At 54.5% G+C, this 13255-nt stretch overlaps 6 protein-coding genes across 6 annotated transcripts; 1 reads left to right on the forward strand and 5 right to left on the reverse strand.

Annotated features, from left to right (window-relative positions):
• Nucleotides 1–714: 714 nt before the first annotated feature.
• On the reverse strand, nucleotides 715–2333 carry BDW74DRAFT_166668 (Zn(II)2Cys6 transcription factor; the record flags this gene model as incomplete). Its single annotated transcript, XM_073726589.1, has 4 exons — nucleotides 715–1210; nucleotides 1269–1677; nucleotides 1733–2257; nucleotides 2306–2333. The coding sequence occupies 4 exons, from the start codon at nucleotides 2331–2333 to the stop codon at nucleotides 715–717; spliced, it is 1458 nt and encodes a 485-aa protein (XP_073585874.1).
• Nucleotides 2334–2545: 212 nt separating this feature from the next.
• On the reverse strand, nucleotides 2546–4192 carry BDW74DRAFT_189706 (flavin monoamine oxidase family protein; the record flags this gene model as incomplete). The annotated part of the gene is made up of 3 exons (XM_073732038.1): nucleotides 2546–3598; nucleotides 3674–3924; nucleotides 4015–4192. 3 exons carry the CDS (start codon nucleotides 4190–4192, stop codon nucleotides 2546–2548), a joined length of 1482 nt encoding a protein of 493 aa, XP_073585875.1.
• A 471-nt stretch (nucleotides 4193–4663) lies between these two features.
• BDW74DRAFT_189707 (uncharacterized protein) lies at nucleotides 4664–6495 on the reverse strand (the record flags this gene model as incomplete). Its single annotated transcript, XM_073732039.1, has 6 exons — nucleotides 4664–4776; nucleotides 4837–5345; nucleotides 5409–5751; nucleotides 5809–6031; nucleotides 6080–6414; nucleotides 6468–6495. The coding sequence occupies 6 exons, from the start codon at nucleotides 6493–6495 to the stop codon at nucleotides 4664–4666; spliced, it is 1551 nt and encodes a 516-aa protein (XP_073585876.1).
• A 983-nt stretch (nucleotides 6496–7478) lies between these two features.
• Nucleotides 7479–8475, reverse strand: BDW74DRAFT_175936 (uncharacterized protein; the record flags this gene model as incomplete). The annotated part of the gene is made up of 4 exons (XM_073728470.1): nucleotides 7479–7571; nucleotides 7645–7754; nucleotides 7820–8200; nucleotides 8256–8475. 4 exons carry the CDS (start codon nucleotides 8473–8475, stop codon nucleotides 7479–7481), a joined length of 804 nt encoding a protein of 267 aa, XP_073585877.1.
• A 556-nt stretch (nucleotides 8476–9031) lies between these two features.
• On the reverse strand, nucleotides 9032–11950 carry BDW74DRAFT_148671 (ATP-dependent RNA helicase DBP10). Its single transcript, XM_073723748.1, has one exon. The coding sequence runs from the start codon at nucleotides 11923–11925 to the stop codon at nucleotides 9115–9117; it is 2811 nt and encodes a 936-aa protein (XP_073585878.1). The 5' UTR covers nucleotides 11926–11950; the 3' UTR covers nucleotides 9032–9114.
• A 122-nt stretch (nucleotides 11951–12072) lies between these two features.
• BDW74DRAFT_175938 (putative replication factor-a protein) lies at nucleotides 12073–13188 on the forward strand (the record flags this gene model as incomplete). Its single annotated transcript, XM_073728471.1, has 4 exons — nucleotides 12073–12119; nucleotides 12176–12207; nucleotides 12256–12350; nucleotides 12436–13188. The coding sequence occupies 4 exons, from the start codon at nucleotides 12073–12075 to the stop codon at nucleotides 13186–13188; spliced, it is 927 nt and encodes a 308-aa protein (XP_073585879.1).
• Nucleotides 13189–13255: the final 67 nt, after the last annotated feature.

The raw sequence follows: 13255 nt of genomic DNA on the forward strand, positions 1-13255 counted from the left end.
TGAAACAAATGTTCTGACCTTCGGCCATGGCCGTGCGAAAGCCACGCACGGCATGAGTAACGCGCGCTCGCTTCGCCCTATGAAGGCCGACCTCTGCTGTAGGAGATGTACGGCGTGATGAGGGCTATCCGCGGGGAGATGAATTGTTCGCTTTGGCACGGCAACGGCAGGCGCAAGGAAGCGTAAACAGAGACTGAGACGAAGATACCCACAGACTTTCTTCGAGCAAGTAGCGAGGACTAACCGGGGCCGTCCTGGTATTCACACGACGAGGATTCAAAAGCGGAAGAAAATCCCCATGTCTGGGAAAACCAGCGTTGTTGAGATTCGCGCTGACTCGCTGCTAGTCTAATTCTAGCAATGCTGCGCTATGCCTGCAAGAAAGCCGGGCTAACACCCGTCCGTATATACAGCATCTCGACTGAATTCATCGAATGGGTTCCCGCGCCCCTATCCGGATAATACGGTAATATTATCCCCTTGGGCTAGCTGCGAGTTGTAGGCATGAACTGCGGGCTTACTTGATGAGTAGCCGTCGACCCATTGTGTGGAGCTGTACGAGGAGTACAGGATCCAGGTCATCTCGCAGCTATACCCAATCATGGAAAATGCTGCGAGCGCGCACCAGACGGAGGATCGTCAATCGGCGAGGAGTCGTCGAATCCTGTGAGCGCGCGACACTAGCGATAATCTAGCAGGTCAGGTCGGTCGGGTTCACATAATCAAAGCCGGGAGTGTTCGGATCAGACTAGACGTCCACCGCGCCGACGCCGAGTCCTTCTGAGCCCAGATATTCGGTAACGAACGTAAAGCAGCAGCAACGTTCTGGAATCCTGTTCTCCGAAACACGCCCTCCATCCGGCTGGTGAAGAACCGTCGGTGCTCGGGGTCCGTGCTATCTGCGGCCCCGATAAAGCACACCCAGACAAGGGCGTGGGCGACCTGGTGGTCTGGCGGAATGCGGGAGACATGACGCTTCAACGCCTCGAGTTGTATAATCTGATCCGCATTTTCATTCTGGGTGGCTGTGGCCCGGCCAATGTAGATGTGGGATGCTCTGACGAAGGCTTCTCGGACAAGGGCGAGGCTCTCCGTATGGGCGGATTTTGCGGGGAGGTCGTAGTACGTCCAGTCGAGGAAGGGATGTGGGAGGCGAAGTATATCCAGGCCCTGGGTTTCATCTAAGAACGGCTGTCCGAGGAGTTGGAACCTAGGCAAATCTCAGAAATGTTCTTTTTTTGGATGTTGGGAGGGCCGTCACAACCTACATATGTGTTTGCTGAGTTAAAAATTGATTGACCGAGCTCATCGGGATACCGGTATCCGAGGTATTTCCCGCCATGCAGGACAACAGATGCAGCAAGTGGGTGTACTCGGGACTGGCGGTGATCGTCTCGCCAACCAACAAGACAATCAAAGTGGCCCACGTAAAGGCACTGAACAAGCGCTCGGTTGGTTCCCGGAAGGCATCCTGCCGAAGTCTTGAAATGATGGCAGCGCGACCAGACTCTGCGAATGGCCTGAAGCTGGGCTGTCGGAGGGCCAGGTGCTGTGCTGCGACTGCACATACGGATTGCTGCAAGAGTTCGTCGTGGCAGGCTAGAGGAAGGATAATCTCGCGATACCCGTTGGCGATCTTATCTAGGATGACCATTATCGGCGCAACCTCGTCGGCAACTAGATATGTGAGCCTTGCGCTATCTGCAGGTGACTGTGAAGGATTGTTGCTTACAGTGAGAAAGGAACATCCGAGTTTGAGGGGCCAGGGGGGGTATCCAAGGCGTTATGGTGCTTGAGGCCGAGGCCGTGGTAGCCTGGCCAACTTTTTCGATGGAGTCATCGGCGTCATTACCTTCAGCTCCTATATTGCGAACAGGCGTAGTATTATCTGGCGGTGCAGGTGGGGCATATTCCTCGTCGTTTCCGCTCCCACCACCAAGGTCTTCGTCCGTCAACTTCGCAGTCCGCACCGCTGTAGCTCCAGCTCGTACAGACCGTCTTCGTCTCGCAGTCGACGGCCGATCTGCTTTCCACCGGACATTAAACGGCACATGTTTCGCGGCGCAATCGCTCTGCGGCCTCTGCAAGGGTTCTGGAGGTGTCACGGGGGTTGGCGCAGGATACCCTCGTATCGAACCACCCGCGTAGAAGCGAATCCTCCCAAGCCCTGAACATTCGATCCCCTTCTTCTGGCATTTGCGGCAGGTGGGCTCGCCCCGGTCACAGATAATGCGTCGTTTGGTGCATTGGAAGCAGCCTGCAGGGTGTTGAGTTTGGGGGTAGGTAGCGGGCTGGGCAGTCTTACCTCGGCCAGATTGGCTGGTTGTGGGCATTGTCACGCTATAGCCATAGATCTCATTCGATGATCTTGATGTTTAGTGTGCTTCTTCAACGCTGTCAATGTCTTAAGGATTAGATTGAGGAGGACAATGTCCCCCGCCCAAGCCATCGAAACATTACGTAACTGAGCCTCGGGAGATAACAAGATAAGATAACAGTAGATAAGATAGAAAAAGCTTCTTCCTATCTACCCAAATATATACAATCACAACCGACCACGCACCGCCGGCCGTGCCCTCAATTCACCCACGACCGTCATAGCAGCTCTCGTCCCCTCCTCAATCGCCCCGTCGATGAAACTTCGCCACCCAACCGCCCAATCCGAATTCGCAAAGAGCACATTCCCCTGCCTCGCCCGCAGCGCCTCCAACGAAGTCGAGAGCATCTTCGGCGGGCTGAAAAACCACGCCCCCTTCGCAAACTCGTCCTTGCTCCAGTTGTGGAAAACAAGCCGCTTAACATCCATGTTACCCGGCGATAAACTCTCAACGGCCGCCTTGGTCTGCGCCACATCCTCCTCCGGCTGGATGTGGTTCGCGTTACCGCCAAAGCAGACGATGTGCGTGTTTCCGGCCGGTGTTGTCCCGTCACCGATGGCGTAGCAGAGCTTGTTGAACGGGTACGAGATGCCAGTCCAGGAGCGCATGTCGCGACTCGAGACCTCGGCGTGGACTTTAACGCACTGGTTCACATGCCCGGTGTTAGCAGCCGCCAGACGCTGTGTATCAAGCGCCGGCGAGAACGAGACCGTATTGAGAACATTGAGCGGGATGGTGCTGATAAGACGAGCCCCAACATGGCGTTGTCCTTGCCGCGTCGTGATGAGCACTTTCACGCCCTGATCCTCAACGGCACGAATTGGACTATTGAATGCGTACGAAAGGTTCCCCGTCGCCAGCGCCTCGCGGAAAAACCGAATCGCAAAGCTCGACTGCCCGCGCTTGAACTTGTACGAAATCAGATAGTCCATGCACCCGCGGTACGAGTACCCGCTCAGAGCCCACCAGTGCAGGAACTCGAAGAAGCTGGTTGTTTCTAGCGTACCACAGCTGCAGAGGAGCACGAAACTCTCGAGTGCGGCGCGCTCGTGGGGGGTAAGGGAGTCCTCGATCTGGTCTAGCCGGTCCTGCGCTGACATCTGGTCGTATTTCCGTGACTCGGGGACGTGGAAGGATTCGTGCGGTTGCGGGATCGTTCGTCGGGCTAGGTCGCCGTCGACGTCGACGAATTTGTGCAGGGCTGCTTCGAGCAAGGCGTCCTACGTCCGGTCCTTTAGCATCATATCCCAAGAGCATTCTTGCGCAAGTCCCCTCCGGGTCTGGAGCGAACTCACCTCCTGTTCATGGCTCATAACACTCGACTCCTTCTGATCCGTCCTCAACTCAAAACAATTCACCCCCCGCGAGAAATCAAACGACTCCTCGAGCTCCCCGCACATCCCGTACCGCGAGATCTCGCGCCACACATGCGGCTGGCCCCAGTGCACCCAGGTCCCGCCCATTTCGAACGGGTACCCGCCGATGTCAGAGGACCAGGAGCGGCCGCCGATGCGGTCGCGCGCTTCGAGGAGGAGGACTTTCAAGCCTATTCTCGTTATTTTGTATTAGCTAGCTGGATGGAAGTTGCTGGGTTGGTTTTGGTTTAATAGAAGCTTGGTCTTGGGCTTGGACTCACCTGCAATGCACGCATCCCGGGCGGCCGTGAGACCGGAGTATCCTGCTCCCATGACGATCACGTCGTACTGGCTGGGCTCGGATGACAGATTCGTAGGTGGGGAGATAACCCCGATTGAGGGGACGCCCTGGATCAGGCCTGTTTCTGCCGTCCATTGGAATCCGTCGCGGCTCGTCATAGTCAATATATAGAGAGTATTCACGGTACGCTGAAAGTCAAGATGGACAGTCGGTTCAGGTAGGTATAGGGTAAGGGCCCCATACTTATACGTCCAGAGCCAGAGTGCTATCAGGCCATTTGCTGTTACGCGACAAGTTCCTCAAAGAGAAAGAACTTATTTGATGCGAGGTCAACTTGCTGGATCAAGCAAAAAAAGAGAGAATCCGACTGTCGGACTCCGGCGATAAGATTTTGAATAATGTAGGGTTATCGGACTGTGGATCCAGATGTGTGGTTACGTGGAGAAAGCACAATTACCCGACTAGGAAAGAATAGTGAGAATTTGAGAGTTGTGTTTGGTATCTATATTTCATGCTTATCAACTCCAAGGTATGGTAGTACCAATGAACCCTATGACAAATGATAGGAGAGCAATTGTAGCCTAGTTTATACAGAGTCTATCCTTCAGACAAGATAAGGTAAGATATCATCACTCAAACCCCCCTTCCGCCAGACAAGGCCCATGATACCGTTTCCTAGCATAGACCATCCAATTGAGGCAAGCCACAATCGCCATGACCCCCAAGACTGCCGAAGAATAGTCTATAATCTAGTAAGCACTGCAAGCAAGAACTGCAGAATAAAGGGAGGGGCAGAACTGACTCATATCACTCCCCGTCACCGGCATGACGGTCGGAAAGTTATAGAAAACCAGCACCAAGAGCGCAAAGCACACCGTGGTCGCATTCGCGATCCATCCAGCCACTCCTGGCACTCGGAACTTGCGAGATTCTGGTAACCAGCGACTCGCCCGACGGCGATAGAGGAGCAAGGCAGCAGGAAACGCATACGAGACATGCTGCAGAATCAGTCCCGTCCCAATGAAGGCATTGAATGCCGACGTCGAGCCGAGATAAATGCACCCGATTATAGATACCACACTCGCGTTAAAGAAGAGTGCCCACACGGGGACATCGAGACGGTCATGGATCCGGTTGATATATTTACTGCCCAGCAGGGCGTCGTCGCGCGCGAGAGACCATGTCAGGCGCGAGGCGGTTTCCTGGGCGCCGATGAGGGCGAATGTTGCTGCGAGGCAGAGGAGGACTATGAAGATCGTTGCGACGGTGGGGGAGCGCGTGGCTTGGTGCCAGATTTCGTAGATTGGGACGCTGCAGCATAGTTAGTTACCTAGTTTATCACCGGGCGATAGTTTCGATAGTTGCAGTCCGTACCCAGTAGAAGACGCCACCACGGCTTGCAGATCGTGAGTGCAGTACAGCATGGCAATCATAAAGGCGAAGGTGGTCGCGAAGCCGATGGTCAGCGTACTCATCAGAGCCCACGGCACTGCTGTTGCTACGTTCCGGCAGTCTTCGGCGAGATGCAGTGCACCGTCGATTCCGGCATACATGTAGTTCGGCGCTACCAGCCCGGTAAGGAAGGCGACGCCCCCTGAGCTCCAGCCGCTATCATTAAGGAAGGTCTCCCAGACGCTCGACGAGGGCTCAAAGTCGCCCCCGGACCGAGAGAGACAGGTGATGGTGATGACGAGGAAGGAGGTAAGGGTGATGAAGACTAGGAATAAGACGTGATGAGCGGCAGTCTAGGGCTGGGATTGGGTTGCACTCTTACAGGCTGCATCGTGGATCCAAAGCGACCGCTTTAGGAGCTCAATATTGTACAGCAGCACCAGTCCATTGATTGCCTGGAAGATCAAAAAGCAATGCCAGTCCTGAGCTTCATAGGTGGGATAGTAGAAGATAACGATTCCGATAATGAGCTGCGCTGGAATTATGGCGATACCAGCGCAGATGGCAATCCAGGCAAACATGTTTGCTGCTCCGCAGGCATAGCTCTTGACCTTGTCAGTATACAAAGTCCGTTTAAAGAATGATAATCATACCATAACTCGTCTCGCTCGCTTGGGAGCTAGAATGGAGGTCCAGTGATATTGCCCGCCAGCAGTGGGATAAACACTCGCCAACTCCCCCAGTGACAGGACACAAGCCCCAACTAGGATGAACAGGGCAATGAGTCCATATGTCAACGTCACTGGCCCTCCCTGGACAATTGCCAGAGCCACAGTAGCTGCGACACCGGCCCAGCTGTTACAGATAATCCAACTAGCAGAAATCGTTTGCAGAGGGGTCATCGACCGGCTGTTCTTTGTTCGCAGGGCTACCCCTTCAATGCGGGACTGTCCGATGAGGACATCCTCCTCATTGTGGAGCATCTCCTCTGGAAAGGATTGTGTCAGGAGAAGAGCTGCCAGGAATAATGGTGACACTCACCCTTTTTGAAATCCATACTTGAGGCCATAGTCCGGGTATAGGTGGTGTATGAGAAGGTGTTTGACGACCATCTGGCTTGTGCAAAGCAACCGCAGTCTATTATAAGACTTCCTCTACCGCTGCATCATCGATAGGAACGATATGCTCGCCAGGCGAGATAAGGCCTGTAGATACCATTGCGAAGTATAGGGTCAGATAGGAGGATCGTGGATGGAATGCGGGGGAAGATAAGATAGCAGAACTACCAAAAACAGTAAAAATCGAGAGATTCCAGCAGACTGGTCCGGTAGAGTTCATCTGGTTCATGTCCATGGTAGATGGGGCAGATCCCCCGCACTGACTAGGTCAACCAGCAGCAGTGAAACCGAGGGGCCAGCGTAACGTAGATAAACAGAAAGATACCCCGGTTGGTGGCGCTGCAGATAGCCGAGTTGCCGAATCGGGCAATAATCGAGAGAACCGCTTATCAGTGCCTGTGCTTCCTTAAGCAAGTTTCAGAGCAATGGTCTTCTATGACCTAGGCTGCAGACTTCTATTGGTCTAGAAGAAGGAAGCAGGATTCGAGTAGCAGCAACGACGAGTTGATCTTGAAAAACTCCGAGACTGTGAACTAGGGCCGTGCTTTATCGGCGCTCCATTCACGTTGGGCGTATCTGGAGCAGCGGCCAATTTCAGATGCCATGATGATGACTAGCCCAACTAAAAATCTAAGGCTGATCGTTATCGACTCTGGAGTTCAATTAAGGAGCTTGTGCAGAGTGTGCGTTGTCTGTACCTGTTTATTCTGGCAGGCTTCTTCATCACAGGAAAGACAAACGGGGCAGGCGTCGTCATGGAAACACAGCGGGCTTAATCTTCCGCAAGCCCAGTCAGAAGGCTATTGTCGCTCTTCTTGCTGCGAAGATAACGGTGCGTCTGAATTGACAGGGAGACGTGATTGCCGGGTTATGAGTGTCTAGCTTAGTCCACAATCGCCGGCAGGTTCACGGTTTGGACGACCTCGATGCTCGGTTATGTAGTGGCGGCATTTTCGAGGATGCGATGGAGATGTGATACTATATTCACCTTGTCGACCCCAGTCCACCTATAGTACTTGGTAGTCAACTACTCAATTATGTTAGTCAATTCAGCGGTCTGTAACTGGTCAAGTAGAAGGCAGACAAGAGGCCGAACGTACCTCATTTTCGGGGTTCAGACGAAGAAAGTACCACGTCTCCCCATCGGTCGGGGCCCCATACATATCGATTGGGGCTCGGCTGGCGCGTTTCCCAGCATTGTGCAGCATAGCTGCGATGAGCAACAGTCAGCAGGGGTAGAGGCACCCTAGATACTCCAGTGAGAAGGAGGCTTACACATGTAAACCTTGGCTTGGTGAAGACCAGCTCCGGCTCTCGCGAGCCTCTGTGCTATCAAGACCATATTCATCTCCAGCTCTTCGGACTTGCCATAGAAGACGGAGTAATCCATACACCCTTGGATCGTCCGCATCTCTCCATCTAGTTTCCAGGGGAGGGAGATCTCGGTTTCCGTGTCCACATAGATCGACTCGTAGGGCTTCGTTGTTTTGGTCAACACGCGCTTGCCGGGGGATCTTTCCTGTCCGGACAGGCTGAACTCCTCACGCTTCTTCGATGCGAGCGTGGTCAAAACAATAGCGTCGATTTTGGCCCTGGCGAGAGCGGTATGCCATTCGGCTCCCTGGAGCTCAAGATCATACTCTTCGAACATGTCATCTAGAGGTGAACTGTTAGCTTCGCCGGTTTGGTGTGCATGTGTCAGACAATTTACCAAGATACTCCGGCACATCACGCTGCTGCGAAGGCTGGAGATCCCAGTGGGGATGATGCGGGCTATCGTCTTCTTTAATTCCAAAGACGCCATTGAGACATTGGAGCGGGATATCGGTGACGACCAGGGTCGAACGAGCTTCGGACGGCTCGGGCTGTGTCGGCCTGACTTTGGACCCTGGCTTGATCGAAGAAACCGTCCGCTCTGTTCTTCCATTCATGCGCGGCAACCCCGTGGCGTTTGGCCAGGTTGGTCATCTTGTACTCCAGCTCGTCTAAATGCGTCATCTTGCTTGCTAGATTGTAGTCTGTTAGCACGGCGTTGGGAGAGCTTGGCTGCTTGGTACCGGCGTCGTTGTCTTGGGTGCTAAGGCTGAGGGTAAATGGAATACAGTGGTTCTCCACGGTCCCGCGTCTGTGGTCAATGGGTTCTTGGGAACATTGCGAGGTTTGGAGAGGCAGTGAAGAGTTATAGGCCGGGAATTTGACTCACATCTGACTTTGTTGCAGGAACTCAATACTTAGGAGCAAATCGTTTGGCTTGAAAGTGACCGATCTCGGACGTTCGCTCCGAGATTTCATCTAGAAATATGTCACCTGCAGAACCCGTTCCGCTTGTATGAAGAGAGGAGTGAGTTGAGGGCGGATGAGTATGTTAGATCTTGGTGAACGGCGGGGAAGCAGAAGGGTCGGGACGGCAGGTGCCTGCGAGAAACCGCAGAAAGGGGGTCTCAACCAAAGTAGGCACATAAGAAGATGACAGCGGAGTTTATATTATGTGGGCAAGAGAATGAAATTTGAACCTGAGGGTATCCCAGTACTTTTGATGCAATAACTATATACAAGATGTCTAAGCCACACTACTTCTTCCTCGACGGCCGCGCATTCTTCTCCATACGCCTCTGCTTCAGCTTCCTCGCCTTGCGAATATCATCCGTATTGCGGATCTCGCTCTTGCCCCCAAACGCCATGCCCCCAACCTTACTCGCCGCACGCTCCCTTGCAGCCTCACCCTTCTTCTTCATCTTCTCGTAATCCCCTCTCAGCTTATCCGCAGCCTTAGGAGCCTTCTCGCTCCTATGCCTAAACCTCTTGCCACCAAAACCACCAGGACCCGCAAACTCATTCGCCATCCCGGGCGTCTCCATCTCACCGACACGCGGCAGTCGTCCAACACGCTTGCCCTTCTTCCACGCATCGAACCGGCCGCTCCGGAATGAAGATGCAATCTTGGCGCCGCTCTCGCCGCGCACGAGCTTCGTGCCCTTAGATCCATCCTCGTCGTTCTGCCGCGCGACGTACTTCTTATGCCGCTTGTCCCAGCGCATCATTGTGCGCGGCTCGCCGAAACCCTTGCCGCCTTCGTCGGCTTGCAGGTCCATCGTTGCGCTGCGCGTCGCGGACGCGAAGTTGGTGTTTGTGCCGGAGTGCACGCCGTACGCGCGGTCTTCGGCGAGGTTGACGTTGGCGGGTTTGTAGGACATGAAGTATTCGGGGTTCTGGAAGGAGGTGGCGGCGGCGGTGTCATCTGACTTCGTCTGAGATTTCGAGGTGTTGTTGGAGTTGTTATATGAGGAGAAGGTGACTTCGAGGTCGGATTCGGAGGCGAGGGACATGTTGTCGGGGATATTGTCGGCTTCATCTTCTGATGGGAAGATGCCCGCGTCGGCGTTGCCGGCGGCTTCATCTGCGCCGTCTGTGTTCGGCGTGGCTTCCATTTCCTCTGCTTGTGCGCGCTGCTTCTTCTTTGCATCTAGCTTGCTTCGGACGCGCTTGATGGAGTCGAGGGCTTCGTCAGGCTCGTTGGCCTTGCCGCCCTTGCCACCACGGCGGTTCTGGACCTCGAAAATGGTTTCCTGCGGTCGGTACCCGCCGATCCGGGCGAGCATGTTCTCGCGCTCGGCTTCAAGGTTGCTGGCGTCGTCTTGGAAGAGCGGGTGGATGGCTGTCCAGTTGTCTGAGGATACGACCTGCTTTGCGCGCTTGGCACTCTCGGCAGAGGCAGCGTTTCGTGTACGCAGGTAGAGCTTCTCTCCCTTTGTAGAGACGGCGCGTTGAGCGTAGATGTCTGCGTCGTCGTCGAGGACTCGGGTCACCCACTCGCAGGTCTGCGAGAGTCCATCGCGGGGCAGACTGCCGACTGCAACGTCTTCCGCGAAGTTGACATTGTCTGAATCACGACCGAGAACGAGCTTACGGCCAAGAAAGAGCTGCAGATCCAGAAGGTAGGGGCAGTCCGCGTCGCGGACAAGACTGTAACTCCAGCCGGTCTTACCGGCACGGGCCGTTCGACCGACACGGTGGACGAAGATCTTGGGTTGCGAGGGAAAATCGTAGTTGATGACGTTGGCAAGCATAGGCATATCGATACCACGGGCTGCGACATCTGTGACAACGAGGATGTTGGAGACACCGGTTCGGAAGTTCTGCACTTGGATCTTTCGGGCGGTTTGGTCGAGGGATCCGTAGACGTAGGACGTTGCGAATCCGGCCTCGCGGAGGAGTGAATAGAGGTAGTCGACGTGGTGCTTGGTAGCGGCGAAGACGATCGTGGAGTGTTTCGTGGGCGACTCTTTCATGTTGACAGACCGATCCATCTCTCGCTTGCGCTTCTTCGAGTCATCCAATTTCCGCTCCTTGAATCGTAGTGAAGCCTCCGTCGGCCCAGTAGGCATCTTGATAACCTCATGCAGAATGTAAAGCAAAGCACCCTCCTTCTCTGCCGACTTGACCGAGAAGAACGCATTCTGCAAATCAGGCGAGATCTTACTCTCCGTATCCAATCGAACCAGCGTAGGATCCTGCAGACCCGCCCTCGCAAACTCCACCAGGGACTTGGGCAGCGTGGCCGAAAACAGCAGCGTCTGCCTCGTGGACGGCAACCCATGCAGAATCTCCGTCAACTGCGCCGCAAAACCCATCTCGAACAGCCGATCGGCCTCGTCAAAAACAACATACTTGATACTCGACAGATCCAAATTCATCTCAACCTTCAAATGCAGAAACCGACCGGGCGTCGCAATAACAATATCCGGGTTCCCCGCCATCATACTAAACTGCTCCTCAAGACTATCACCACCAACAAGCAGCACACACTTCAGATCCGTCCCCTTCCCCAGCTCTTTGACAACCTTGAGCGTCTGCAGCGCCAGCTCACGCGACGGCGACATGATCAGCCCGCGCGCGCCAAACTTCGTACTATGCGACTTAAGCTTCTCAATCATCGGAATCACAAACGCAGCCGTCTTTCCCGATCCCGTCCGCGCCATACCAACGACATCCTGGTCGTCCATGATAACGGGGATCGTCTTCCTTTGAATCGGCGTGGGGACCGAGAAGCCCTTGCGCGTAATGGCCTTGAGCAGGTTCGCATTTAATCCCATGGCCTGGAAGCCACCACCCTTTTTCACCGTGCGGCCCTTGAGGTTCGCGCTCTTGCGGTTCGCGGACGTCTGCTGCTCTGCGATGAAGGCCTCGTCATCTTGGTCTAGGTCGACGGCGTTCGCTTCGCTGAGGAAATCGAAGTTGACATTCTGTTGGGCGGCTGGGACCTTCTTGCGCTTTGAGGGTTTAGGCTGCTCGATCTCGGAGTCGCTTTCGTGTTGAAAGAGCGCGTCGGTGATGTCGAACTCATTCTCCGATAGGGCTGGAGAGGCCGCGCGGGGTGCCATGATGTCTGTTTCCCCGGGGATTCTTGGTGCCTGGGTTGTGATTCCTTGTCTATCGGCCTCCGACTTTTTTTCTGATAATGGCAAAAAAGTAGGCGGTGAAGGTGCGGATCATTAGTTGTCGCGGAGCCGTCTGCAAACAAGATAACAATGATTCTTGGCTCCCCGCGACGCGTCGACCAACACGTCCCGAAGAGGTAAAATGGCTGCTTCCACTTAAGCTTCAGTCAACCGTTAACATAACACTTTTGAGCTTTACACCACATAACTCCCAAACACAAATGGGTATGCTCTAACTCTCTCTTTCTTAGAAACGTCATGCTAACCATCCAGATTCCTACGGCGGCTACGGAGGAGGTAACTCGTTCGGCGGCGGCGGTGGTGGTGGCTTCGTGCCCGGCGAGACAACCAGTCCCTCTGGAGGAAGGGTATGCCAACACACTGCCCTGACCCTCTACCGCTCTCAGCTTTCTCAATGAAGCCCTCTCATACTAATACGTGTATCATGAATAGCAAGAAGGAAACAACACAACCCTCCGCCCCGTAACCATAAAACAAATCCTCGACGCCACGCAACCCTACCCCGAAGCAAACTACACAATCGACGGACAAGACGTGAGCAGCATCGTCTTCATCGGACAAGTCCGCAACATCAGCACGCAAGCCACAAACGTCACATACAAGCTGGACGACGGGACCGGCGAGATCGAAGCGAAGCAGTGGGTGACACCCTCCGACGAAATGGACACAACCGATGATCTGGGTAAAGAGGGCAAAGACCGCAACGGCGTCGAGATCAACGGGTACGCGAAGGTGTTTGGGAAGCTGAAATCCCTGTTTGGAGATCGCAAGGTCATTAACACGCATTGTGTCCGGCCGCTGACGGATCTGAATGAGCTGCATTTTCATTTCCTGGAGGCCGCGGCTGTGCATTTGTTTCATACGCGCGGGGCGCCGGGGGGTATTGGCGGGCTTGAGGGGAAGGTTGGTGGTGGTGGGGGTGATGCGGCGATGGGTGGATTGGATGGTGCCAGCGGCGGTGGTGCAGGTGGGATGTTCCCGCCGAGTATGTCTGCAACGGCGCGGAGGGTGCATAATCTGCTGAAGACGGAGCCGCAGCAAAATGAGGGATTGCATGCGCAGTTTATTGCGGCGAAGCTGGGGCTCCCGGCGCCGGATGTGGTGCGGGCTGGTGAGGAGTTGATTAATGCGGGCATGATTTTCTCGACGGTTGATGACCAGACGTGGGTTATTCTGGAGTATTAGGTTGATGAGCGCGACTCGTATCTTGAGATTTGCATATTTACATGAACAAAATGAAGGATTCCATGAC

The sequence above is a fragment of the Aspergillus multicolor genome, assembly GCF_047715735.1.
Source record: "Aspergillus multicolor strain CBS 133.54 unplaced genomic scaffold BDW74scaffold_6, whole genome shotgun sequence".
Lineage (NCBI taxonomy): Eukaryota > Fungi > Ascomycota > Eurotiomycetes > Eurotiales > Aspergillaceae > Aspergillus > Aspergillus multicolor.

Coding starts and splice junctions, on each gene's coding strand:
- BDW74DRAFT_148671 (XM_073723748.1), bottom strand. CDS start 11,925: ATGGCACCCCGCGCGGCCTCTCCAGCCCTATCGGAGAATGAGTTCGAC.